The following is a 26,653-nucleotide window of genomic DNA, read 5'->3' on the forward strand; positions in this document are numbered from 1 at the left end:
AATTAATTATTTCAAAAAAGATAAAAGAAAAAAGTTAATGCCCTCAAAAGATGCGAAATGTGTAAACAAAACAAATTACTCTCATCCTTCTTCCTTCCTTTGTTCCCTTGCAGAGAAACATGACCCATATTTTAAGAAACTAGTTATTAAAGAAGTGGCTTTTTGCCATTTTTTGATTTAAATTTGTTTTATTAAACATGATAATAGATTAGTTGCCAGGGCCCTTGCAAAAAAAAAAAAAAAAAAACTGAGAGAGAAGGATTTTTGTACTATTACCGATTATACTATTTTTTTTTACCTGAAAATTGAAAAAAAAAATATATCCAAAATTTTTTCAGGGTTTCTCGTTTAGAAGAGAAGCTAATCCGGTGACTATTCTGGCGCTTCTGTCAGAACTCCTTGGTTTCACCGCCGGTGGCTGCCACTCGCAGTAATTTTTCACCTGCGAATATGACTCAGAAGTTGTCGTCACTTCCGCTTCTGTTTCCGTTACCTCTCCGAATATCAGGTCCAGTTCTCCGCACTCACTCGCCGCCTTCTTCTCCTGGACTTCAATTTTTGTGTCCTCGGAGACGGCGGTCTCGTTTTCGGGAAATGGAGAATCCTGGATTTCAACTTTGGTGTCTTCCACCACTGCGGCGTCGTGTTGGGAGGCTCTGGTGTAGGGAGACAACCATTTGGCACGTATGTACTCGGCTTTTCTCCAGGGAGGGAAGTGCATTCCCTTCTTCTTGAGGCTCTGTTTGGCTGCCTCAGCCACGATCGATACGATCTGCCCTAGCCGGTCCACTTTCCCGACGAAGATATAGGGCACCGATTGCAGCATCCCCTTGTAAGAACCAGTCGATCGGGCTATTTCAAACTCCGATCGAAAATCAATGTCTACCAACAATCTCTCCCCTTCAACGATCACATCAATATATTCGTATTCACCTGTACACAATAACAAAACTATCGATTTTCTCAATTTATTTTTGAAGATAAGAAACATTGTTTTGAGAGAAATTCAGAGGTACCTGCAGGAAAAGAAGGGGATTGATCCCATTTTGATTTGCAAATTGAGGAATCGTAACCGAGAGAGAACAGGCTATCGGCTACGATCTTTCTCAACTCGTCCTTTCGCTTTTGATTCTTGTTCTTCTCTACGATCATCGCAGTATCTGCTAACAGGTTTCTCTCTACTACACTTGGGCAAGGAATCAAAGTCTGTTCAAACAAAATGTCCACTGACCATCAATTGATTTCGCTTTCGAAAAAAGTTCTAGATTTTATAAAGCTTCGGCAGATAATCTGCGCTATGTTAGGTTTGAAAGAAATTTTACCTTGAGTAAGTCGCAGGCATCACCAGATGATCCGCCGTTGATCGACTCGCCAAATGCATCAAATTCATCATCGGAGCTGTCGTTCCCGTTTCTATTAAAACAATTGCAGCGATTGCGGCCTCGAAGCTGCTTCTCGTTGCTTTCTTCCATGTAGTTCTGCACCATTTTCGCCAAGCAGACAGAGCTCGGCTCGAACTCGTGAGTAGCTGTTCCGTCTTTGCCATCTTGTGTTTGTTCACCAACACCGGGCTTGTCCGCCGAGGAAACTCGAAATTGCCGATCAAAAAGCCTCTTGAGCCGAGATTTCAACACAGGTTTAGCGGGTTCGGGTCGGAACTGGGGATCATGATCGGAATCGATTGGCTGGATCTTCATAGGGAAAGGCATAACTCTGAAGACGATGAAAGAAAGTGACGAAAACCCAAGATTAAAGGTCAGAGATGAATTGGAAGTTGCTAATTATACTCGGTTGAAACGCCAGTGTCAGTTCTGCTCCATTATGCAGAGCTTTAAAAACCTGGATTCCCTTCTAAAGTCACAGACTCACAGTGACTATTCAATGACTGATTCAGTGATTCTTGTGCATAAATTCGCAAAATACATGAAATCTCTGCAGCCAAACACTGCTACTTCCGATCAGTCCTCATTTATCAAGAGGAACACTGCACCGCGATCTCTAAAAGTCTTTCCGGCCAAAAAATTCGCTGAAAATATCTGAAATCTACCAAAATTATCTTGCAAGCGAAATGGGATACCTTGCTCTACCGAGTATGGCCAGAAAAGAAAGGGAAAAAAAATCAAGGTAGAGAATCGAATAACTTTTGAGATTGAAATTCAGTCGAAGATCGCTTTTCTTGGCTTAAGATTTTTCGTGAAAGACATGGTTGCGATGATCAAGGAGACGAGCATTGTTTGTAGTTATGAAAGATATGATCGCCGGAACATTCATTTCTCCGCCGATACACTGATCTCCGGCAATGGATCAGTGAGAGAGAGAGAGTTACAAAAGGCTTTTTTCAGAGGCCTCTGGTGTATTGAGAGCGATGGAGTGTGCAAGTGAAGGTTTGGGACTTTATTGGGGAAGTTGAAGGATGAAGTGTCGATGACGTGGCTTAGAGTGTCCACGTATAATCCTACGTGGTTTAGTTTATCCAGTAATGTAAGATCCAACCTACTCTTGATCCGTTAATTCATCGACATGTGGCCTTGTTTGTCGTGATTGGTATCAACACCTTGCTATTAACCTAGTGATTATATCTTCGAATTTATAGATGAAAGATCTTTTAGGTCGGAAGTTCAAACGAATGAGACGTAATTTCTTAAGATTTCTTGGATTTCGTGGATCGAGAGTTGATGAGACGGGTATACTTTTTGAGAGGGTTTAAGAGCCATATTTTGGGTCTCGATCCAATCTTATTTGTGCGTTGGATTTCAGCTCAGGATTAAATTAGTAATCCTAATCATCCCGAGTTTAAAACTGATTCAGGGGTCACAGGTCACAAAAAAATCATGATTGGTAACTTTGTTACTTAATGACTGAGTTACCCCCAACATTATGGTGCATTCGTTGCGGGGACATGGGAAATGCATTTACATGATAGTGGGGCAGATTCGAAATTTGAAAGAAGGTGGAGGTGAGAAATATGGGGGAGGGGGGCGGGTTCAGGTGGTTGAGTGGCTATGAGATGGATGGTGGAGAAGCACGCGTAACATTATGCGACACGTGTTTTCGTTTTGTTGGTTGATCGGTTACTTGGAAATCAGTTTTTGAAACACGAAATTTGAATGCACGAATCTTTTTATAGCCGTTGGATTGATCATTCTATGTTCCCAATACAGTCCCATGATTGGAAATGAGAGTAATGTGCACACGTGAAAAGACTATTTTACCCAATGAATAATAACTATTTTACGAAAGTGTTGCATTTTCTTTAAAAAAAACGGGGGAGAAATGATTCAAACCTTTTTTTATAAGGATGATACACACTATCTTTATCACTCTAACTAGTGACTCGGGTGTAAAAGTGTTGCATTCTTGGTTTTTCTTTGTTTTCTTATTATTTAACTTTATAAAATGTAGTGTTTTGCCATATATTTATTGGTCGTTTGAAAATAATTAATGTTTACCATAGAGAAAATACTAAAAAAAAGACTTGAAATTAATCAAATCATGAGATTTTAGTGAAATTAATTTCGACTCCACTCACTCTTGCACATTGACCTTGGCTTTGTTAAATAAAATGGCAACACGTTAAACTCATCGTGGATGATTAATACTTGTTAAGTTAATGTCAATGTTGGAGAAAACAATAATGTAGTGTCCATTATGGGGTGCAAGTTAATTTTTTTAATATATATGTCAAATTAGTATTATCATATATATACACATTATAGATTCTATATACTACTAACATACAAATTAGATAGATTTTAAAGTTTTTTTTTTTAAATTATTAGCTACCGCCACATGTCAATGTTGGGAGCTTAGTTTTTGTAGGTTTTGGGGTGTTTTCATGGGTTAGGGTAGAGGTGTGAATTGGTCGGTTTGGTCGGCTATTTTACATTGGGACACCCGGGCCGAAATTTCGGTTTTTTTAGATATAGAAAACCGATAACCAACGGTCACGCTTAACTTGACATGAAAACCGCCCAACGGTTTTCGGTTATTATGGTCGGTTTTTCGGTTTTTTGGTTATTGGTCAAATATTTGGGCTTGATACACTAACTTAGTATACTAGCTAAATATGTGAAAAATTAAATAGCCATTTGGCCCTTGCGCATAAGGCATATGTTGCACATCCAATATCCATAATTCAAAGAAGTAAAGAAAGATTGAAAGACTAAAGTAAAAAACGAATTTAAGGTCTAAGGACCACACTTGGGCCATTGATTCAAAATTCAATGGTCCAAATTACAATTATCATTATAATATATTTAAGTCATTAATAATAAGAAATTATTAAGAATAAAAGATTATAATTTTATAAGTAAACTTGTAAATTTGTACATTTGTAAAACTTTAACTTACTTAACTATATTATATATTTAATATTTATAAATATATAATTTCGGTCGGTTCGGTCGGTTTGATCGGTTTGTCTTGATAAATAAAAAACCGACCGAATTTTCGGTTTTTTTAACCTAGCATAACCGATCAATTCGGTTTTCACTTACATGTATTATATGAACCACCCAATCAATCGGTTCGGTCGAGCGGTTCGGTTTTTTCGGTTAATTTTCACAACCCTAGGTTAGGGAATGAGTGTTCTTGAAAAATCTATTCTAGCTTGGGAGTTATTCAAAATGTGTTCTCATGGGTTTGAAAAACACTTTACACTATTTTACCCACTGAATAATGACTATTTTACGAGTGTGTTGCATTCTTGGTTTTTTTTTTTCCCCTCTGTTTTCTTATTATTTAACTTTATAAAATGTAGTGATTTGCCATATATTTATTGGTCGTTTGAAAATAATTAATGTTTACCATAGAGAAAATACTAAAAAAAGACTTGAAATTAATAAAATCATGAGATTTTAGTGAAATTAATTTCGACTCCACTCACTCTTGCACAATGACCTTGACTTTGTTAAATAAAATAGCAACGCGTTAAACTCACTGTGAATGATTAACACTTACTGAGTTAATATCAATGTTGGAGTAAACAATAATGTGGCGTCCATTATGGGGTGCAAATTAATTTTTTAATATATATATATATATTATAGATTCTATATACTACTATTAACATACAAATTACATAGATTTTTTATTTTTAAGTTTTTTTTATTGGCTACCCCATAATGGACGCTAAGGTTGTGCTTGGGAGCTTAGTTTTTGTAGGTTTTGGGGTGTTTTCATGGGTTAGGGTATGAGTGTTCTTGAAAAATCTACTCTAGCTTGGGAGTTTTTCAAAATGTGTTCTCATGGGTTTGACAAAAAACACTTTAGAACAGCTCTTTTTTTTTAACCGCGAGAACGATACTTTATAAGTTTATTTTTTGAACATACAATATGAGTCTAAACTTGAGTTGTCAGACTTACACGTATAAAAGTTTTTCACCTGATAATATGATAAGTTGAGCCAAAGTCCAGCGCGTACCCACAAGGACATTGCTCGCAGTGAAAATCGAACTTAAAACCTTTTGAATCCATATGGTTTAGCTTCAGAAAAATTCACCAACTAAACTATCACCCAATTAAGTTAACACTTTAGAACAACGAGAGAAGATGTTTAGATGTACGTGTTTTAAAAGAACAACTCCATGATTCATGCATTTTGTAGACAGAAATAATCTTAGTCAAATTAATAACTTCAAATCACATTGAAAATTTTAATTTTTATTAAACCCATGAGAAACACATGTGAATTAAACTCCCCAGCATAATCTTGTATCATTCAAACTCCATCATTTAAAACATTCCAAAACCACAAAGCATCAAAAACACATAAAACACACATACAAGAAAAATCAAAAGCTCATGGGTTAACAATACCCCCTGAAAATCTGAAATATTTTTCATATAAACGTCAGCTTTTATGTATCATATATATATATAGAGGAATTTTCACATAAAGGTCTCATATAAAAGTGAAAAATAAGGGTGTATGTTTACACCATTGATTTGAAACACGTGAGACATAAGGTAGTGGACTCCACTTATCATCTCATTCATCTACACCGTTAAAAAATAACCCTTATTTTACACTTCATACATTAGATCCTCGTGTGAGAATTACTCTCTCTATATATATACATACAATATTTGTAGTGCATATCAACAGTAGAATTATTTGACCAGACCAAAGCTTTCTCCCTGAGTGGGGCACGTGAATAACGACAAAAGGAAAGTTGAAATTCTAATAATTACAGTGACAAAAAATTGATAAGGCATTGTAGTAAAATTTGTTTGTTTACACAGTACAGTAATGATGTTGTTATTGATGTTTAAATTATTTAACAGCTGGGGTGCTCATTGCAAATCCGTAATTAGTCAAAAGTGTTGAATTAAGTGGATCATTAGTACTTTATTAGAGGAGCCATTAGTTGGAGTGTAATGAATTCACAAGAGAAAATTAATCAAGAAAAATATACTCGTATATGGTAGTCATTTGTGGATAAGGGTTACAAGTGGGTGAGTTATAATTATGTGAGAATATTGCTAAAGAAGACAAGTCACACATCAAATGCCCAAAAAAGGGTTTTGTTTTTTGAAAAAAGTTAACATAGACTTCTCTGCAATCAATATTCTTTGTATGGTAATCTGCACTACTGGTGTACTGTCCCTATATTCTAGTGCAAGCAATTAAAAAAGGGTCCTATATATATATATATATAAATTAATATGTGCCTTTTTATTTTTGTTCATGTTTTGAAATGATGCAATTTGTAATAATTTGTCATTAATCTGTTGGCTTTATTTGCTTTTATGTGTTATAACTTTAATGTGCCACACTTAAGTGAACTTCTTTTGATGATGTCTATTGAAATAATTGAAAACTCATCATGATTTAACTCTCTTTTTTTGGGAAACATGGACCTAATAATGCTTTAAATTTTCACTGTTTTGGATGAGATGCCTTTAAGATATTGCAATTAGGCCTTTACTTTCACAATTGCCAAGAAATTAGCCCTAATTTCAACCCTTACCTTTCCTCAATCCCAAAAGTTACTTTCTCTTCTTTTTTTTTAAAATATTTCTTAATTGAGGGTCATTTGCTTCGCATATATTTTTGAATATGTTTAGTATATGATGCTCGAAATAGTCCTATTTTTAGTAAAAGATATTTATCGATGTTAGAGTAGTGAGTCAAACTTAAATTTTCAATTAAAAGAGCATATCTCCAGACCAACTCGACCCCTCTCGTTGGGTTAGGCTAATTTAGATTCACAATTATTGAGTTCTGTTTGGGACATTGGATTGCACTAGATTGGAATGGGTTACCATTATCATGTTAATTGTTGCAAAATTATGAATTAAGAAATAAGAAAAACAAAAGTACATGCTTTTAATTTGTTTTGGAAAAAAAGGATTTTTGCTAAAGAAAGAGTGGGGTATAAGCCTAAAGTTGATAAGTCTCATTTTCCATCAAAACTAAACAAGGAGGTTATCAATGAGTGGCCCTCTCTTTATCTCCTACAAATGTAATGACAGATGAGGAGTCCCAATCCATATAAATGACCCCACAAATTATAATAACAATCCCTTAACATATTAACCCCACGTCATATATATATATATATAACATCTATTGTAATAGGATTAAGGAGTATCCATTAAATGCCAATTAAAAATTTATTATTTAAAATAGCCAACCGAATCTCTATTGAACAACCTTAATTTATTTCAACCAACCCATCCAATTATTTCATGGTGGATGTGAACAACTCTTTAGGGAATCAAAAGGGAAAAAAAATAGCTGTTTTGGGTTGAAGATGCTAACATCATGAGGACATATGCACTATTTTGGTGACCATCCTCTACACAAAAACCACCTTGTACTATACTAAAGAAAGGTCATCTACTATACAACCACTTCAACCCAAAATACGAGAGCAAATGTCACTAATCTCCAAAAAAAACACCATTTGTTGGCCTACCTAACACTTTGTTGTTTTCTTCTCAAATCTATCTCTATCTAATTACCTTGTTAATTAATTTATTTTTCACAACACAGCCTTGCACACACTCTATATTTGGACCCACAATATTTGAGATATGTAATAGCCTTTACTTTCTTGCAATATTTATAAACTAAACTTTACTAAATAATAATAGTTATGGTTAAGTACATAATAAATAGATGCATATGGTATACCTATAATAAAAGGGGTCAAAGTCCCCATAGAGTGGAAGTCATGTGTTTCCCTACAGTTTTAATTACAGACGTTACGATAAACAAACTAGACGTATATGATTAAATCTGTAATGACTTCTATTCTATTGTAGAAGCCTTTATCCGATTGTGAAAGATCGACTGGTGCATATAGGATATACCTAGGTGCACCTAGAGGTTATCATCCCCTTGTAAAGCAAACAAATATTGAATTCTATGTATTTACTTATGATGAGATGAAGGTTGATGAAGACATAAAGATATGTGTGAAAATGAAAGTCTTACATATATAAGAAATGATGGCTCTGTCTTTGTTCTATCTCATCAACACTCAAAGTAAAAACCTCTCCTGTTTGGCACTATTTATATATATATATTTCATATTTGTGGTTGGAATAATGTATTGGGTTTGCTTTGTTTAGTTGTGAATGTGGTTTAGGTCACTATATATATATAAATAATTGCACAATCAACTTTGTATTATTTGTAAATTTGAGTTTTTTTTTTTTTTTAAAGATGTAATTTTTAGTTTGAACAAGTCTAGACCAAAGGGGGCCCAAACGTAAAATAAAATGTCATGACAGTTTGTATTTTTCTTTATAATATGAAAAATACCCAGATGATATAAGTAAGATATGAGGTTAACTAAACATGATCCCACACTTGTGAAAGATTTATTTGTTAGTTTTGGGTGTGATTTGAACTTTGTTCTTCAGTCAAACAATCAGATATGTACTGAGCTGTTATTGTTTTTGGGTGTTTGTTTTCTTTACAATGAGGAAACAAGGTTAGTGTATAAATATAATGCACAAACATCTGTTTCTTATGATGGGATATAAAATTTAATCTGAAAAAGTCCACAACCATGAAATAAAGAGCTAGTAGGGGTCCAATTGTGATCATATCATCATATGTGGCAAGTCATATCCATGTCTTGTATTATTATTTTTGTTGTCATTGATGAAGAGGTGCCAAAATTCTAGAAGAATTTCTTTCTCCACTAGAGAGTGAGTGAATATACGTTAGGTAGTCGTGTAATCAAACTCTTAAACCACTTAACTTTCATGATAAACAAGTGAGGGTATGAGCTATCGAGTTCCCCTCTTACCAAACTTGTTAGCAAACAATCATCTCCAACGTGCGTCTTAACTGAAAAATACCCAATGATATAATGAGGAGATTATTTTTCCCCTAGCTGTGTGCGTTTAGCTCTGCCTAAATGAGTAATTAATCAATTTCATCTCAAAGTAGATAAGTTACAGGTGAGACAATGTAACAAGTTGAACCAAAACACCACATATGAATAATGCTACAGACTCTCAATTTTTGACCCTCGCTTTACCCCTAATTCAATGTGACGTGTTTAATAGTTATTAATTATAAATATATATGTAGAGCTCATTTAATATCCAATATCTCACATTGATTGCGGGGTAAAAGGAGGAGGATTTGGGGGCTCACAAGTAAAACAGAGATTATGCCACTAAAAGCAAATGATCATTGCTACTGAAGCAGGTAATTCATCTCTAGGGCTAGGGTTTTCAATCACTTTCCAATACCAATTTCAACAAGTTGCAGAGTCATTGAGGCATCTAGAGGGGGCCCAACAAGTGGTGTATGGTTTAATAGTCTGACATTATACTGGTGACAATGTGAGCCCACCTGTGGCTTGTTGCACTGGTGGGGAAAACTAAAAGCTAGTGTGTGGTTGTGTTGCCTTATTGGGACTCTGTTAGGAGAGTTGTACAGGCCCATTTTTGGCCAATCTATTACAAAAATATCACTTAATAATTTCCTCTATAACATGTGTTCCCCACATGACAGGCACTGAACATCTTATATATAATTGGACTTCTTTCCCTTTTTAGGCTGTTTAATTCAAACTACTATGTTAGAAACCACTTGTAAGTTTGTGTACCATATCTCACATTGTTGTTTAGGTATTAAAATGCTGTTAGAAATCAAACACTAAACACATCAAATATATTGTTCGCTCTGTGCCACCAATTCACACACATTTGTTCTTTAGGGGTTGACGTTATTGGCTCTTAGGGCTAGAAAACACATCACTTGTGTGAGATGTACAATAATATTATGTATAAACTACTGATTTGGTTATGCCAATATGATGTGGTATATAGTCCTAATACTAATGGGTTGCGTTATGTCAGACCCAAGTACCCAACAAATGGGCATATATAGGCCACATATAACAAGTTGGTCATTGCATTTTAAACCTCAAAGCCCCAAAGCCCAGCAAAGGAGGCCCATGCGGCCCAGCTAAATTGGCTTTACTTAACAAAAGCATCTGCCAATAGGCCCAATATTTGTACATTTGTGCATCCTTTAGCTGGTAGTCAAATTCTCAGGGCAGGAATCCATGGAGAATGTGTATTGTTGCCTGCATATTTAGAATAAGTCATACGGGCACCAAAGCCACCGGCCTTCAGATTTTGGCGCACCCATTGACCTCCAAGAACAAATTCCAACATGGGAACCTCAACCTGTCAAACCATGTTTGCATTGGTATATCCGAAATGGCTCAAATGGATCGATAAGAGATGGCAAAATGCAGCTATTCCTCTTAACAAGTATACTCAATCTAAGCCAAATAAGATTACATGGAACAGTGGGGCCACCTATCATAACATTACTGCTGCCAGAGTGGAAGGAACTAAACCTCCCTGCATTCCTACAAGAAAAGATCCGGGTTAAGGTTAGCAGGTAGAGAGGGCGGAAGCCATGATTTCTTGTTCACACCGTCAATTTTGTCACGTCTTCTTTTGAATTAATAACTCAGATGTAACAGTTTTTTAATCTAGAAGAGGGTTGAAAAACATCGCAATCCCAATTGAAGTCAAGTTCTCAAGGAACGTTCATAACTTGGATGGACTGCAACATGTCTGAGACAGCAATGACACGGTCACCCGATTTGATCATCCCCCTGGCCTTTAGCAGGGAGAATGTTTTGTTAAGATTGCTTTCCATATCATCTGAGAAGCTCAGACGGAGAGGTATCAGGCCCCACTGTAGGTTCAGACGCCTCCGCACAGACATCTCTGAAGTAAATGCAAAGATTGGACAGTCAGGTCGGCAACGCGATAGGAGTGATGCCATGTGCCCAGTCTTGGTGTACACGAAAAGAGCATCCACCTCCAAGTTGTCAGCTGCAAAATGACATTCGCAACATATGACAACCCATGCAGCAATAAAAGCAGCATCGAAGTTTAACCAATCACTCAAAAGAAAAGGGGAGACCAAGAAGATAAATCAAATTTGTCAGGGATATGTAGAACCAAAAATCTTACCCATTTTGGCAGCAGAATTGCAAATTTCTTCTGAAATACAATCCTGAAATGAAGATCCTACTTCCGGAAGTTCCATAGATACATGGCGTTTGTCTTCCCTCCACCACTTCTCAATTCTTAGACTGACACTTCTCAAAACCGCCAACGCCTTTTCTGGAAACTGCCCCATGGCTGACTCTCCAGAGAGCATCAAGGCATCAGCTTGTTGCCCTACTGCTTCAGAAACATCCGCAACTTCCGCTCTGGTTGGTGTTGGGTACTCAATCATAGATTCAAGTAGCTGAGAGGCAACAATAACTGGCCTGTTTAGCTGCCTGCACACCTGCACGATCTTTTGCTGAGCAGATGGGACCTGTTCCAGCGGTATCTGAGCACCCAAATCACCTCTAGCAACCATAGCTCCATCTGATGCTTGAATGATCTCTTCCAAGTTCTTCAATGAGTCGATACTTTCTATCTTTGCAATGACAGCAATGTCACTGTATCACCACCAATAAATCCAAAAGTCAATTCAAGAAAGATTATCTGTTATAACGTCAAGAAGAAAAACACATATCATAGATGCTTTACAATATGCAGATAGCCAGACCCTAACATGATCCAACATACTTAACACAGTCGCATTGTATCATATGGAAGAAATCAATAAAACTCAAACTTAGAAAAGGAAAGGTTTAGATGATCATCATTTCAACTATACACCATCAAGAATAATCCAGTCTGATTGAAAACCAGAAAAATGCATGATGACACTTTAACAACTGAAGAGAATACGCATAATAGATATTGACTCACTTACCTATCACGAGACTGAGCAGCTATATAGCTTTTGAGATGATTAACCACTTCAGCAGACTTTACAAATGATATTGCAATAAAATCAACACCCTCTGCAATCCCAAAATCAATATCCAACCAGTCCTGGAGGATAAAAAGTTCAAACATGAGGCAAGGAATTTGCATTACAGGAACATGATGGAGTAAAATGGTAAGTGATGCGCACATAGCCCGGCAACGCAAGAAACAGACATAATTGCGATAAAGAAAATGCAACAAAAAATGCACAACTAACAGGTCGATCATAACCACCCTCGGCAAACGACTGCAATGGAGGTGATTCAAGTGCCAAGACTGGGGCAAAGACAACAACTTAGATAATGGCCACTGCTCGACTACATTCCTACACCCAGAGCCTAGTTGTTTATTGAAATTCTCTCTTGTGCTTTTCTTTTCTCTTCCTTGTTTCCCTGCCTTTTAGTCTCTTTCTATTTCTCTTGATGCTTTACCATTGACAGGAGAGCAAAATCTCCATGCATATTTAAAGACACGCAGCCAAGGGAAGCACCACTGCTTTCCTAGGACGAAGAGCAGAGTCACTCACCCAGCAAGCAAGCTTTCTAAATGAATAAGCATCCACATAAATATTCATCAGATCAGCTGCAGCTCTTCTCAAGGCTGTGGCTTCCTCTGAAATAGTGATAAGCTTTAGGGCCAGAATCAAATTCCGATTCTTGCTCTCCAGATATGCAATACATCAAAGACACTTACCCTGAATTTTGGCCGGGTGATCCACATATCAGATAGAAAGTAAAGTGACTTACAGGAATAATCCCTTTTCAGCCATCATATAAGTTTGAGAACCATGGCTCTCCATTTCTCACCTAGGTGAAATCTCTCTACAGAAACCCTCAGAAATCTCCACCTCCAATCTTCCTCTAAACTCTGAGTACTCAGAGTTTATCACTGATTTGCTGGCCTGGCCATTACTTTCTCCTCTCTGAGAATATCCTGGAACGTATCTGCTAATCCTTTCTTAACAGTTGAAATTTCTCCTATTAGGCCACTACATGGCAATCCCGTATCTCCTTTCGTCAGTGCATGTCAAATCATCCACATTCAACTGAACAGCTGGAATTCATATGGTAAACAGAGCAGATAAAGAAACATGACCAACCTTGGAAGAAATGGTGGGAAGCATTGCATTTTTCTCCTGTACTAGACGCCTATCCCTCCAAAATGTCAGATTAGCCCGTGGTAGCATCAGTCCTGGATCAGTACATCTACATTTGACGTCCGGACCAATCTTTTCAATCACCTCAAACCTGACCATCCCACCATCCACAAGCAGCTCATCCCCAACCCTTACATCTGTATAATTTTTAAAGAGTTTAGATAAAGACTCCACATAACGATAACAATGCATATCAACATAGGAAAAAAAATCCATTATAAAGAAATAAATAGAAGAAAAGATAATAACCTTCCGCAAAACCATCATAGTTCACAGAGATGGTGTGCTCTGGAAGCGGTGTATCAAAGGCCCTAACACTAAACGTCCATATTTCGTCATCCTGAATGATAAATCAGATTTATGCAGCAAAACATTTCAACAAATTAATCAAGAGAAAACACTTGCATTAAACAGAGAACTCTCAATTCGCTGAATGTGGACATACTTGAAAAATTAGAGCTTACCTGGGCTTTGGCTGAAGAAGCGCCGCCGAGATCGCCCATGTGGATCTCACTGCCCTCAGTGTCCATCATGACGGCGATGGCGTATCCCTTTTCCTCGTTGAGCCTGCGTACACGCTGGATAACTTGTCTGTGCCAGCCGCGAGTGCCATGGCACATGTTGATGCGCGCCACGTTCATGCCACCAACGGCAAGCGTCTCCAGCTGCTCGAAGCCGCATGTAGCTGGTCCGATGGTGCAAACCAGCTTGGTCCGCCGCGTGCTCCTAAAGCCATTCTCCTTAAGCTCCGCCTCAGTCACCGCATCGACTTCAATTGACGAATCTGTCTCTGGAACTGCCGCCGGCGTAAACTCGGATGTCCGTGGCACTCCCTTGCCATTATCTGTAACCAGGACTGGCGTTGGTGAAGAATTCGGATTGGAAGAGGCTCTGGTTGAGATAGAGTGCCTGGGAACGATGATCGGGAAGCGGCAATCTGAATTGAAGAGGGATGGTTTCGAGTAGGGGTTTTTAGGTGAAGCGAGGTACCATGTATGGGAAGGAGTGAACAAATGGAGAGACTGTGACATGGTTACCGGGCAAACCAGGTCGCAAGAAGAGAATATGAAGTCGAGGGAGCGAGAGAATTCTGCAAGTGTAGGGGAGAAATTAAATTCGCGAGGGAGGCCGAGTGACTTGCGGCGGAGATAAGGAAGTGCGATTTAAGAGATGTCGCCAATTTAAGCGAGGAAAAGACAAAATATCTCAAACGGCTATGTACGGTGGGGCCACTTGGAGTTCTTCTTTGAGGAATTATCAAACAAGCCCTAAATTTTGATTCGGTAACAAAAACACCCTTATACTTCTGAAGAAGTCCATGTTGAAGGATAAATCGTGTGTGGGGTTTGGGAGCGTGCGACCCTCCTCAACGTCGAAGGAATTGTGTTCTAGAGATCATGGGTCCTTGTTGGAGTCTTGTTGGACCATTGGAATAACTCCATTTTTTAGTATTAATTAAATTTGACACGATTTATTTGATCGAATTTTGATTCGTTGTGTAACCTATTTTGTTCTTTTAAGTTCAAATCCGTCTTTAAATAAGGAAAGAAAGAGAAGGATTTGGAGCTGAATATGATAGGAACAATAGAGCATTGAAAAATTAGTTTTTTGTGGAGTTACGGGGTCTACTTAATAAAGGGCGGGGCATTTGTCATCATTTATTTGCTCCCCAAATCATTTCTTCGCCAAAAATTAGGGCTCCTTGCGTCTCGATCCTCTCCATCGACAAAAATGCTCAAACGGCCATCACTGCCGTCGATTCAGGTTCGATCGCTTCTATTGGCCTAATTTTTCTAGATCTGCCAGCAATCACGATTTGATCATTTATTACGATCTTTCTTGATTTCGGCTCTTTGCATTGCTTCTTGATTTGCAGTTCATTTATTGATATTTTTGAGGACGATTTTCTGAAGAGAATTGGTTCCTTGATTTTCGACCAAGCCCAAAACTAGGATCTTTCGAGGTATTCCTCTCCTTATTTCTAAGGACGTTTCGGCCGCATCTCATTACTAATATAATTCTAGTTCGTGACTTGAATTTTGATATGTGCATATAGGTTATAAATTATAACGAAATGGGTGCATTCATATCGAGATTTTGGTTCATGTTGTTCCCTGCGAAGGAGTACAAGATTGTGGTTGTTGGGTTGGATAACGCGGGCAAGACCACGACGCTTTACAAATTGCACTTAGGAGAGGTAGTCACTACTCACCCTACTGTTGGAAGCAATGTTGAGGAACTTGTCTACAAGAACATTCGATTCGAGGTGCGGTGGAAACTTTGAACTTCCCTCTATTTTATTTTTTGTTCCTTGTTTTCTCAAGGTTTTATTTCTTGTTGAAAGTTAGTACCCTCTGTGTATGCAATTTTTTTTGGGGATTTTTGTAGTTAGCAGGAGGCAAATGGATTAAGAGTGTATGCTGATCCTTTCTCTTCTCAGAGAAAAGATGATTTATCTTCTTCAAATTACAATTATTTTATGAATCAGTAGGGATTTTAGGGAAAAGAACAAATGCAAAACCGATGAAGAATTTCCTTGTATTTAGAAATATGAGGATCTTCACTATGTCTATTCTATGTGATATTATCAACACTTTTTAGTTTTTTTAGCTCATATTTTGTTGTCTTCTTGCCAAAGGTGTGCAGAGGGTGTAAGATTTTGATCCCTCATCTTCAAAATCTTCCAAGGCAGGCCTTAGCATAGGGCATTATAAATCGGACAAGCAAAGGCTTCCTCTCTTTAGATATCTGAAATAGGCTTTCTTGGAGTACCAATGCTTTATATGAAAAGATTTGTGCGGTCAGTGAACCACCTCATTCGTTTTTCAGACATGAAAGTTATGGGATTTGACTTTTACACATTTTGGAAGTGTTATGGGTGTGGTTGAATCCTGTTGAAATGGAACTTGAAGCCTGGAATTTTCGTACTTGACCGTATGAAATGCTAGTATCTTTCTCTCCATTTTTTGGATCTCATGGATTAGGAAATGAATGATAAAGGTTTTTGAGGCTTTTGGGGGAGTGGTATATCTACTTAGATGGTCAAAGATAGAGGGTTTTAACCTGTTGCCTTTTGGTCTGGAGGGCAATTCAAATCAGGGCATTTTCTTGGATTTTAATATATGACATGGATATATTCATCTCAGCGTTTTGGTTTTTCTATTTAGTGAGCTTTTATGGATTATTTTCGGTTTAATAGTTGCACTCAGATTCTTGCCTGCAGTCAAATCCTTGCCTACTGCAATTGTAGTTGGGAGGCTTCCCTTTCCAGATAAAGATGTGTGCACTTGTTTGGTTGAATTCTTGGTTAGATCATGTCTTTAAGAAATTGTGTTGCACGATTTGAATGACTAACTTGGTTGTGCCAAGTTCACTTGTGCGTTACTGTGGTAGCAATGACCTTGTGCCCTCACCCTCTTTTGCCCTTTTCCCTCTTTTCTTTTTGAAGGCAACCCATGGATATGTATCAATAATATTACATGGTTATCTGCTAATTTTATTAGGTCTGGGACCTTGGTGGTCAAGAAAGGCTGAGGACATCATGGGCAACATATTACCGTGGAACTCATGCTGTTATTGCAGTGATAGACAGCACTGATAGGGCCAGGATTGGCATTATGAAGGAGGAACTTTTCAGGTTGCTTGGACATGAGGATCTTCAACACTCTGTTATACTTGTTTTTGCAAATAAACAAGACCTCAAGGATGCGATGAGCCCAGCTGAAATTACTGATGCCCTTTCTCTACACAGCATCAAGAATCACGATTGGCACATTCAAGCCTGCTGTGCAATTAACGGTGAAGGGCTCTATGATGGTCTAGGGTGGATCGCTCAGCGAGTTACTGGGAAAGCCCCAAGCTGATTGTGTGATCAAGTAACTAATACTGCGTTTTTTGTTTTTTTTTTCCCCTTTTTCAGATGCTTGAAAAAAAGAGAGGATGAAATGGTAGCATCTTTTCTGTACCTTTTTAGTGTGCGAGTGATGCTACTCTTCATCAAATCTGTAGATTCTTTTTGACATTTCTATTTGTCCTGAAGAATTTGTATGTTCTGTGAATTGAAGCATTTCATTAAACATTTGTCAATGAGGAAAAAAAATTTTGCTAGAAAATTGTAAAACTTTTTGCACAATGGAGCATTACATCGAATGCCAGTGGCTCTCTATTGGAACTTCTGTGTGAATATTTTTCTCAATGATTTCAGCTAGGCTTGATTGAATATTATCAGAGTATCCAGCACCTGCCCCCGCACCTGCAACCCTTTGATTCTTGGGGGCCTTCAAACCATCTATCCCAAAATGGATTTATGGGTCCATTTGTCCTGTTAAAAGCACAATAATTCGGAAATTAGAATTTATTTACAAAAGGACATTTTGAATTTGCAGGAAAATAATTAACCGAGGCAGTAGTGAATTACACTGGGAGTAATGGGTCTGGTCTACTTTCAACATTAGTCAGCATCCTGCCATCCAAAAAAACAAATGTAATAATAATTATTACCATAAAACTGAACACTCCAAATACTTGACATAATTTTTCATACATACTCTTTGCATGCAGTTGATGCTGCCTCCATTTTCTCTAACTTTTCAAGCTCTTCCTGCACATACAGTTAAATTTAAGAGAATCAATACGGAACTAAACATAAGCTTAATCGACAATCTGTAGCAGAAGGAACCGAGATGGAGAGATAGTTGTATCATAATCTAAAGCCCGGAGGCAAACTCCAGAGTTCAGATCACTAGACTAGCAGGTTGTCCTCAATTTGAAGGGTACTGACGAACTATTAAATCGAAGATCAGTTCCAATAAAGATCTCTCTCTAATACTTGATGCAAGAAGAACGATTTTCCATGGCATCAAAATATGTGATCCTACTCCAGTCCCAAATATGAGATCCAATCAGGTGTCTTCCCGACTGCCCTCTCTTCGCCATGCATAAATTGTTCTAAGATTTTAGCCCACTCACTTACAGTTGTCTATGGAGACATCTTCCATTGCACACAAGGAATAGCTCCTGTAGTTGTATAACATGCATTAAATATTATTTGGGTACCGGCACAAACATTTTAAAGAGATGCTTGTGGAGAACCCCCAATAAACAATAGCAGCGCGAACAAGACACAGGAAGATGCAAACTTTGTCCTTATGGTTACGTTTGGAGAGCAGTACCACGGGTCAATGGCAAGGGTGCAAACGTCTCCCTGAATGGATTTTCACTCTGTTTATCCAACATTTTCCTAATTCCCAATTTCCCAGGACTTAAAAGATCAAAAGTGTCTCCAATGGGGGCAGGAACAATGATAAAACAGCTACCCAACTTCTCCACAAGAACAATACACTCTTGGAATACAGGGTAAAATTGAGAGTCCGTAAATTTAAGCTAACAACATAGTTTATTTTAATAGCTTCCTGCAGCGCACATTAAAAGCTATTCTTTAATATGTCCACCAGCCAATGATGCTAGACCTATCTCCTCTGAGTTTAAAGCCCTGACATTCTATTTCCTGAACACTGGTTTTCTCTTAGCCTTTTGAAAATGATGTAATTTGCGGTCTTTGATATTTGTGTTTTATTTACAATATTCACAGTTTCCCGTCGTTTACTGAATTAAGACCCTCAAGAATTTAAAGAAACAGTACCCTTCAAATATCAACTAGAAGACATCAGAAAAATGGCGTAAAAACTTAAAAGAACTGAGATCAATGACTCGTACTGATGTATCACAATGGTTGCACTCATTGCTGGTAGTTTGAAATAGTAGGGAAAGACAAGTTAATTTGAATTTCATTTTTCATAATCCTGGATGGTAAATCACAAGCCTTGGTGACAAACTCTTGCATGATTGGGAAATTTGCCACCCACAGATTCCAATGAGAAATAGTTATCCGAAAAGGGAAAAAGCCTATACACGAACGTATTCTATTCTCTTTCTTAATACCGGCAACATAACCACTAAAACTAAAAGCACAGACAAATTTCAAACAACCTCAGATCGAAGGGCCAAATTCATTTAAGATGGAAAGCCTCAAGTCTTTTTATAGGGGGAAAAAAACTCTCAAGTCTCAAGTCTTCAAGAGATAACACCCTCTTTTTTCTGCTCATAGGATGTAAGATGACACACACAGTGAAACGAAAAGCCTGTAACTTCCAAGAGTAAATCATTGAGGAACAATCAAGACAACATTAATCAGTTATCAGATTAAGTGGGCGTAAAGGCTCCTCAGAATTACACATTATTATAAAAAGACCATTAAGTGGTAAATCCAGCAGGATAGCTGGATAGGGCCAAAGTGCCAAACATGTCTCCGAGACTCCGACACCAGTTTATTTCAACACAACCTAGTCACTAGCAGAGAGTTTGACATTTAGTTAATCAAAGATGTGGATTTTTTTTCAACATCAATGCTCTATATCTAACAGAATTCACATGTTTGAAGTCAAAATTTGCAATTCCAAATCCAAAATTGAAGACCAACAAAGGTCTAATCACTCTTGTCTTCCCATATCCATGAACAAATGCACTTAAACCTTAAAGATCCCCTTCGAGACCAACGAATTCCATCCATAAACAGCCGAAACTGATAAGATAATAAACTAAAACAAGACTGAATAGCTCAAACAAAAAAAATTTCGCTTTAAGAAAAGCAGACAATGAACTGACCTGTAAGAATCTAGCCTCTTGTTCTAGCCGCTTCAACTCCGCCTGTATCCTATGCTTACCTCTCATATCAGACGATGACAAAGACTGAAGTCGCAGGGTAATCGGGCCCGCGGATTCGGACCTACCCGATTGCATCTTCGTCCCCACACTAAAAGCCCTATGAATTTGTTCTTACAATTTTGTTTTCTTTGAAAAATATCAGAATGGAAGAAAGTTGTATCAATAAATTGACACCGTCAGAGAGTAAAATAACGACGACCCATAAATCTCCATGGCCCCATAATCATTTGAACTTAGCTATCTTCCATCAAAGGACAAAGGAATATGAGATCGAGAAAAACGGGATGACAATTCTTTGTCTTTTTGTGTACCTTTTACGATGGAATGAGCAGGAAAAAAAGAGAACTTTTATTCGCTGTCGAATTGGGTTTTCCGGTTGTGTATGAAAGCTGGCTGTCTTTTACTCTTTTTCTCTCATTGTTTGCCTTTTGTCTTTTATGGAGTCAGTGAAAATGAATCTCTGCCAAACAGAAACAGGCACATCTGTGTTCCAAGTTCCAACCACTCGATGACTCTTAACTGTGATACGACCATGAATCTTGTACACTCTGCCACTCTGGCGAAGGTTGAGACAGTTGCTTAAACCTTAAACACACAAGAAAGGAGGAGGCCTTCTTTGAGTGGGCCAGAACACAATAAGAATTGAAGCTTAAAACTGGTTTTAATGTGTCAGCCCACATAAAAAGATCTTAGGACTCAACGAACTGTGGATCCATTACCAAAGTAATGTATTGGGCTCAACAACCGGACCGCAGTATGGGTATCGGTTGTTGACCTTATTGGGCTTATAACTGGACAAGCCCAAAGTAGTATTTAATTATGGACAATCCACTCCCACCGCCATCTCTTGATCCCTTCTCGGCGCCATCCCGCGGTCCGCATACCTGGCATGCACTACCGGTCGATTCCACTAGAAAACCACGAATAAGCCTTCTCAAGACAAGAACCAAACTGTACGTGAGAATTAGGGTTAACAGTGATAGGTGTAATGGCAAAAAATAGCATGGGCCCATCAACAACGGAAGCCCAAGCTAGAGTCGATCTGAATAGCGCTGTCGAAGACTTGCGTCTGGGACGGTTTCCTGCATATTAAGGGACGGTTTTTTGAGGGCTTGAAAGTCCACGCGGAACTGTGACCATGACCCTATAGAAAGTCCATGACCGTGTCATACATAAAGACGGTCTCTCGGCCCAATTTAGGCGTCTAACCTCTACTCTTTCTGCTGTAGCGCATGATTAGACAAAGTGAAAATTTGAAATACAATATAGCTTCTACTAGTTTCAATCCACTAATATTTGAACAAAGTACGGATATTATATAAAAACTAGTGAGGAGCTCGTGCAATGTCAACAAAAATAAAGACTGCTTCCATATTATTTTTTTTCCTAGAACCAGCAATTCCGAGACAAAAGTAATTGTCTGGCTCAACTAGACTAATTTGCCATGCTACGTAGTGGAGTTTATTTACAGATATTTTATATCTTCACAAGTATTATATACAATAATATTTTTTTAACATATATAGTTATATTATAAAGTTGAAATCTAATTATTATGCAAATAACACACATTTTTATTTTTTAGAAATTTTTTTTCCCTATCGACTACTGCCGAGGGTGCCCGGGACCTGCTGTAATAAAATTACTACAGCAGGTCCCGCTGTAATGTATTTTATAGATAGTAAAAAATTTTATTTTTATTTTTAAAAATCATAAATATGTAGTATTTTCATAACGAATTCAACGGTATATTTTTTGTTTGAAACAAAAATCAAATTCATCGTGATCAAAACATTGAATAGTTTGAGTTTATATCCGATGGCCTAGAATTGTCGTGTCTTTTTCATGTTGAATTTGATTTTTGTTTCTAACAAAAAATATATCGTTGTGTTCGTTGCGATGAACACTACATATTTATGATTTTTAAAAATAAAAATAAAAACTTTTAATGTCAAAAAAGCATATTATAATGGTGTCTGTTGTAATTTTATTACAGCAGGCCCCGGGCTTCCCTACTGGCGACATATATTTCAGTTTTTAATATATATGGATTTGACCATCTGACGAAGACTTGCACACTCCCTCTTATTGAAGCAAGAGAGAAACCGTGTTTGACAGAAAAGCACATTAAATTCATCATTTAATGAGTCATAAATTATCGAAAACCTTTTGTCCATTGCTTTTGTAATGAAGAAAATGTGTCTGATGTACGGCTCATGGTTTGAATCTAGCCCAAAAATCACAAAGTGGTCGTTCAATTAGAGATTTCTCAAGTTATCAATAAAAAAAATAAAAATACATTAACGTTAGAGATTTCTCAAATTATAAATAAAAAAAAAAATAAATTAACGTATGAGATTTGAGAGCTTCATAATCTTTTAGAGTATACAATTTCATATTTAATGATGAATAAAAAATCATACAATTTGATTTAAATTATAGATTATATAATTTTAAACCAATTGCAAAACTTTCAGAGAACTTACAGTAGAGTAGGTGACGTGTGTGGGCAAAACGCGTTGAAAACCTAAAAATGTGTTGTTGTTAGGGCAAATGCAATGAGAAACAACTTACTGGGCCAATATTTTTGTTGGCCCGGTCTCACCTCTATTACACAAAAAGTCAAGTCAAACACGTATTCTAATACAGCCACATCAACAAAACACAAATTTCTATACACTTTTTCTTCCCACACACTTTCTCTTTCCACCCAACCCAACAACATTCCATTCCTCTATATTATCCACAACAAAACTACACCAAAACATCAAATATCAATACATTCACATCAGCAAAACATTTATCTCAATACAACCACATAAGCAAAACACATTTTACAATACAGCCACATCAGCAAAAGACAACATCTTTGTTGACCCAATACCAATTCACCATTACATTTGCCCTTATCAAGTCTTATTTCGTGCGAGGAAGGGATCAGCGTGCCTATTGGGGTTGAAAAAGAGTGCACACCTCCCCATACCAAATACCATCTTTGTAATAATTTTTTTTAGAATGAGAATAGAGTATTATTAAATTGGACACAATTTGGGATGGGATACTCTTATAATATCATCCCATAAAAAGAGAATAGTTACAAAAAGAGGATAAAAAAATAATTGAACTCTTTGGGCCAAGTCGAACTCAAGGTTGGCTAAATTATCCGCACAAAAATTAGTCTCACGATAAACGTGTCTCACATGAATGACTCAATCTTAACAAAGAAGACGTTTAATGCGCATAAGCAAATGAGAGTGAGCATTTGTAGTGACAATCTCTTTATTTAAAAGATTAACTACTACTTGAGAATCCACCTTCAACATGACCTTACGGAACCCAAGCTCTCAAGCTTTTTGAAGGCCAATTAGAACTCCCCATTGCGCCGCATGCAGAGATAACACTTGGGATAACTTAGTTGGCTATCTATCCGTATTTAAGATATATGGTACTCGAGGTTGGGAGTTTTTGAACCAATCACTAGAGATCTTTTTTTGTGAAATCTTGATTCCGTGAGTTTATCCCACTTCTAAGTCCCTTCTCGCATGAACTTTGTCTCAATCTTATTTGTTGTCAGTACTGATAGGTAGATATATGGTACACGAGGTTGGTAGTTTTCGAACCAATCACTAGAGATTTTTTTTTTATGAAATCTTGATTTCGTGAGCTTGTCCCACTTTTAAGTCTGTTCCCACATGAACTTTGTCTCAATCTTATTTGTTGTCAGATCATACAAACTGATATGTAGAAAATCCCACGATGGCACAACCAGAGCCAGCCTCCCCACCATCTCAGCCCTTTGGGCTGTGGCAGTTCCCAGCCCATCCACATGGAAAATGCTGGACTCTAAGTTGAAGACCTGCACCAGCTTATATGCTGGACACAAGATCCCTCAGTAACCGATGTGGGATTTTATCCCTTAACACTCCCCCGCACTCGTGGACTGGGCTTTGCCCAAGGCCAACGAGTGGACTTCTTATCGGGGACGAGCGCACACCTGCTCCGATACCGTGTAAAAAATCTCACGATGGCACAACCAGAGCCAGCCTCCCCATCATCTCAGCCCTTTGGGCTGTGGCAGTTCCCAACCCATCCACATGGAAAATGCTGGACTCTAAATTGAAGACCTGCACCAGCTTATATGCTGGACACAAGATCCCTCGGTAACCGATGTGGGATTTTATCCCTTAACATGATAGATTCATGCATTGTTACCTAAAAAATAAATGAGAGTAAAAAAGTCGTGATCCAAAAGAAGGGATTTTGATTCTTCACACAATAAGACCAATATATACAATAAACCCCAAATCAAGTCATATGGTTAATTTGATTATAATGTAATAATCTATTGCAAGTAAATTAAAATAAATTGAACCCTGCATTGACCACATTGGAATCCTACATATACCCAGCTAAGATTGAGCTATACTCAACATATTACTCTCTCTCTCTCTAGCTAGCTATAGTGGTTGGAGGCTTCTAGGAAACACAGCGCACATCATGGCAAATGGTCTGAGTGACGAACAGATTGTTGAGTTCAGAGAAGCCTTTTGCCTCTTTGATAAGGACGGAGACGGTCAGTTTCTTTTGCTTCTAGCTCTTTTAATTGCGCAACAATATATATGTTTTAGTTTTATATGTATAGGTTGCCTGTTTAACTAATTAATGTGTGTAGGTTGCATTACAATTGAAGAACTGGCAACAGTGATAAGGTCACTGGATCAAAACCCAACAGAAGAAGAACTGATTGACATGATTAGCGAGGTTGATGCCGATGGGAATGGGACTATTGAGTTCAATGAGTTCTTGAACTTGATGGCCAAGAAAATTAAGGTATATATCAGTGTGTGTGTATATATGTTATGATCAAACTAAGTAGTTTGATTTTAATTATGAGTAATTGTACTTGAAAGTGAATCTGTTTATGTTTATTTTTGTACATATTCAGGAGACTGATGTAGAGGAGGAAATCAAAGAGGCATTCAAAGTGTTTGACAAGGACCAAAATGGTTACATTTCACCTAATGAGGTAATTTTTTTAAAAAATTTTATTTTATTAATAAACTTGAATATTTCATTCTTTTTAAAATAGTATCCTTTATGTACTGGCAGTGGCAGCTAATTAATTAGGTGATTACGAAAATTTTATGTTTATGAGGGTTTTTTACGGTGGGACCTACATGCACAAGGGTAAAACTCTTCGGGTTTGCATGCTAGCCCACAAACTATCCATACCAAGCAAATTCATGAATAACCATGTGTGAACTCATGTATCTGAAGAGAATTGAAATCTGGTAGAAGAATATGGCTAGCATGCACCTTAGCAGCGGGTCAACACCATCATCGACATGTCGTGTGTGTGTGTATATATATATGATGTGTTTCACCTTGTTCATATTAATTTATAGGAGAATATTAGTATATTACAGCTGTATGTGCAATGAACACTTACTATATTTTAAGAAACAGGGGATCCATGTATTTGAATCACACATTATTCTTACTTAATTATTTTATCTTATTTAAGTGTTTTTATGAATCTAGATCCTAATTAAAAGAAATTAAACTTGTAACATATGTTTACTGTGTCTATGAACGCAGTTGAGGCATGTGATGATCAATATGGGTGAGAAATTAACAGACGAAGAGGTGGAGCAGATGATTAGGGAGGCCGATTTGGACGGTGATGGCCAGGTTAATTACGATGAATTCGTCAAGATGATGATGACCGTCGGATGAGTCCTTTCGGTCAACGTGATCAGAACGACCGTCGGATGAGTCCTTTCGGTCAACGTGATCAGAACATCTTGATGATTCAAATTCGTTTATTTTCAAAGCTAGGTCTCTCCCCCATCAAATAATCCTGTCCCCATAACTAGAATGACTAGAAAAAATCAGCCTATTAGATTGTTCATTTCTAAATTCTATTAATTTCCATTTTGTATTCTTTCATTAATGAACTAGTCTTTTTTTCTTCTTTCTTGGTGGGTAATCTATTTTATGTTAATTGTGTTTTGTTGTCCTCTATATAGAATAATGCTTGAGATCCCTAAAAAGTGACCCCAAAAGACCCCCATTTAATGTGAAGTGGGACCTATATGTGTGTTTTTAATCAATGGTTATTTTAATACCACATAGATTTGAGAGATTTTTTGGGTCAAATTTTGGGGGTTTCTAGCATTGTCCATATATATATATATATATATACAGCTCAAAAGACGTGTATATTGGTGTGAAGTTTCTCCTACCTTTTTTGGTTGTAAATGTCTGACTTTGACTGGCCAAGACAAATGGTCGGAAATTTAAGTATGCTTTCAAAGTAATTTATCCTGCCTTTTTGGAATGTCCGTACCATATATGTTTTATTGCATGCGGACACATGTAAAACATATTATTTACAGATATTTAATCTCATACATTGGATCTAACCAATGACATTATAAAGTGATTATGAGA

At 37.3% G+C, this 26,653-nt stretch overlaps 5 protein-coding genes across 5 annotated transcripts; 2 read left to right on the forward strand and 3 right to left on the reverse strand.

Annotated features, from left to right (window-relative positions):
- Positions 1-253: 253 nt before the first annotated feature.
- LOC120011867 lies at positions 254-1,746 on the reverse strand. The gene is made up of 3 exons (XM_038863009.1): positions 1,323-1,746; positions 1,017-1,206; positions 254-933 (listed from the first exon to the last, which is right to left on the reverse strand). Exons 1-3 carry the CDS (start codon positions 1,707-1,709, stop codon positions 335-337), a joined length of 1,176 nt encoding a protein of 391 aa, XP_038718937.1. The 5' UTR covers positions 1,710-1,746; the 3' UTR covers positions 254-334.
- Positions 1,747-10,663: 8,917 nt separating this feature from the next.
- Positions 10,664-14,718, reverse strand: LOC120013003 (pyruvate kinase isozyme A, chloroplastic-like). The gene is made up of 6 exons (XM_038864596.1): positions 13,942-14,718; positions 13,727-13,817; positions 13,421-13,614; positions 12,266-12,387; positions 11,467-11,945; positions 10,664-11,325 (listed from the first exon to the last, which is right to left on the reverse strand). The coding sequence occupies exons 1-6, from the start codon at positions 14,506-14,508 to the stop codon at positions 11,024-11,026; spliced, it is 1,755 nt and encodes a 584-aa protein (XP_038720524.1). The 5' UTR covers positions 14,509-14,718; the 3' UTR covers positions 10,664-11,023.
- Positions 14,719-14,856: 138 nt separating this feature from the next.
- LOC120013004 (ADP-ribosylation factor-like protein 5) lies at positions 14,857-17,648 on the forward strand. The gene is made up of 4 exons (XM_038864597.1): positions 14,857-15,241; positions 15,354-15,440; positions 15,534-15,743; positions 16,981-17,648. Exons 3-4 carry the CDS (start codon positions 15,552-15,554, stop codon positions 17,338-17,340), a joined length of 552 nt encoding a protein of 183 aa, XP_038720525.1. The 5' UTR covers positions 14,857-15,241; positions 15,354-15,440; positions 15,534-15,551; the 3' UTR covers positions 17,341-17,648.
- LOC120013006 (guanine nucleotide-binding protein subunit gamma 2-like) lies at positions 17,474-20,636 on the reverse strand. The gene is made up of 4 exons (XM_038864598.1): positions 20,141-20,636; positions 18,025-18,077; positions 17,895-17,939; positions 17,474-17,798 (listed from the first exon to the last, which is right to left on the reverse strand). The coding sequence occupies exons 1-4, from the start codon at positions 20,273-20,275 to the stop codon at positions 17,702-17,704; spliced, it is 330 nt and encodes a 109-aa protein (XP_038720526.1). The 5' UTR covers positions 20,276-20,636; the 3' UTR covers positions 17,474-17,701.
- Positions 20,637-24,616: 3,980 nt separating this feature from the next.
- Positions 24,617-26,209, forward strand: LOC120013583 (calmodulin-like protein 8). Its single transcript, XM_038865435.1, has 4 exons — positions 24,617-24,773; positions 24,873-25,030; positions 25,146-25,226; positions 25,799-26,209. The coding sequence occupies exons 1-4, from the start codon at positions 24,698-24,700 to the stop codon at positions 25,934-25,936; spliced, it is 453 nt and encodes a 150-aa protein (XP_038721363.1). The 5' UTR covers positions 24,617-24,697; the 3' UTR covers positions 25,937-26,209.
- The last annotated feature ends 444 nt before the right edge of the window (positions 26,210-26,653 follow it).

The sequence above is a fragment of the Tripterygium wilfordii genome, chromosome 13 (assembly GCF_013401445.1).
Source record: "Tripterygium wilfordii isolate XIE 37 chromosome 13, ASM1340144v1, whole genome shotgun sequence".
In the NCBI taxonomy this organism is placed as follows: domain Eukaryota; kingdom Viridiplantae; phylum Streptophyta; class Magnoliopsida; order Celastrales; family Celastraceae; genus Tripterygium; species Tripterygium wilfordii.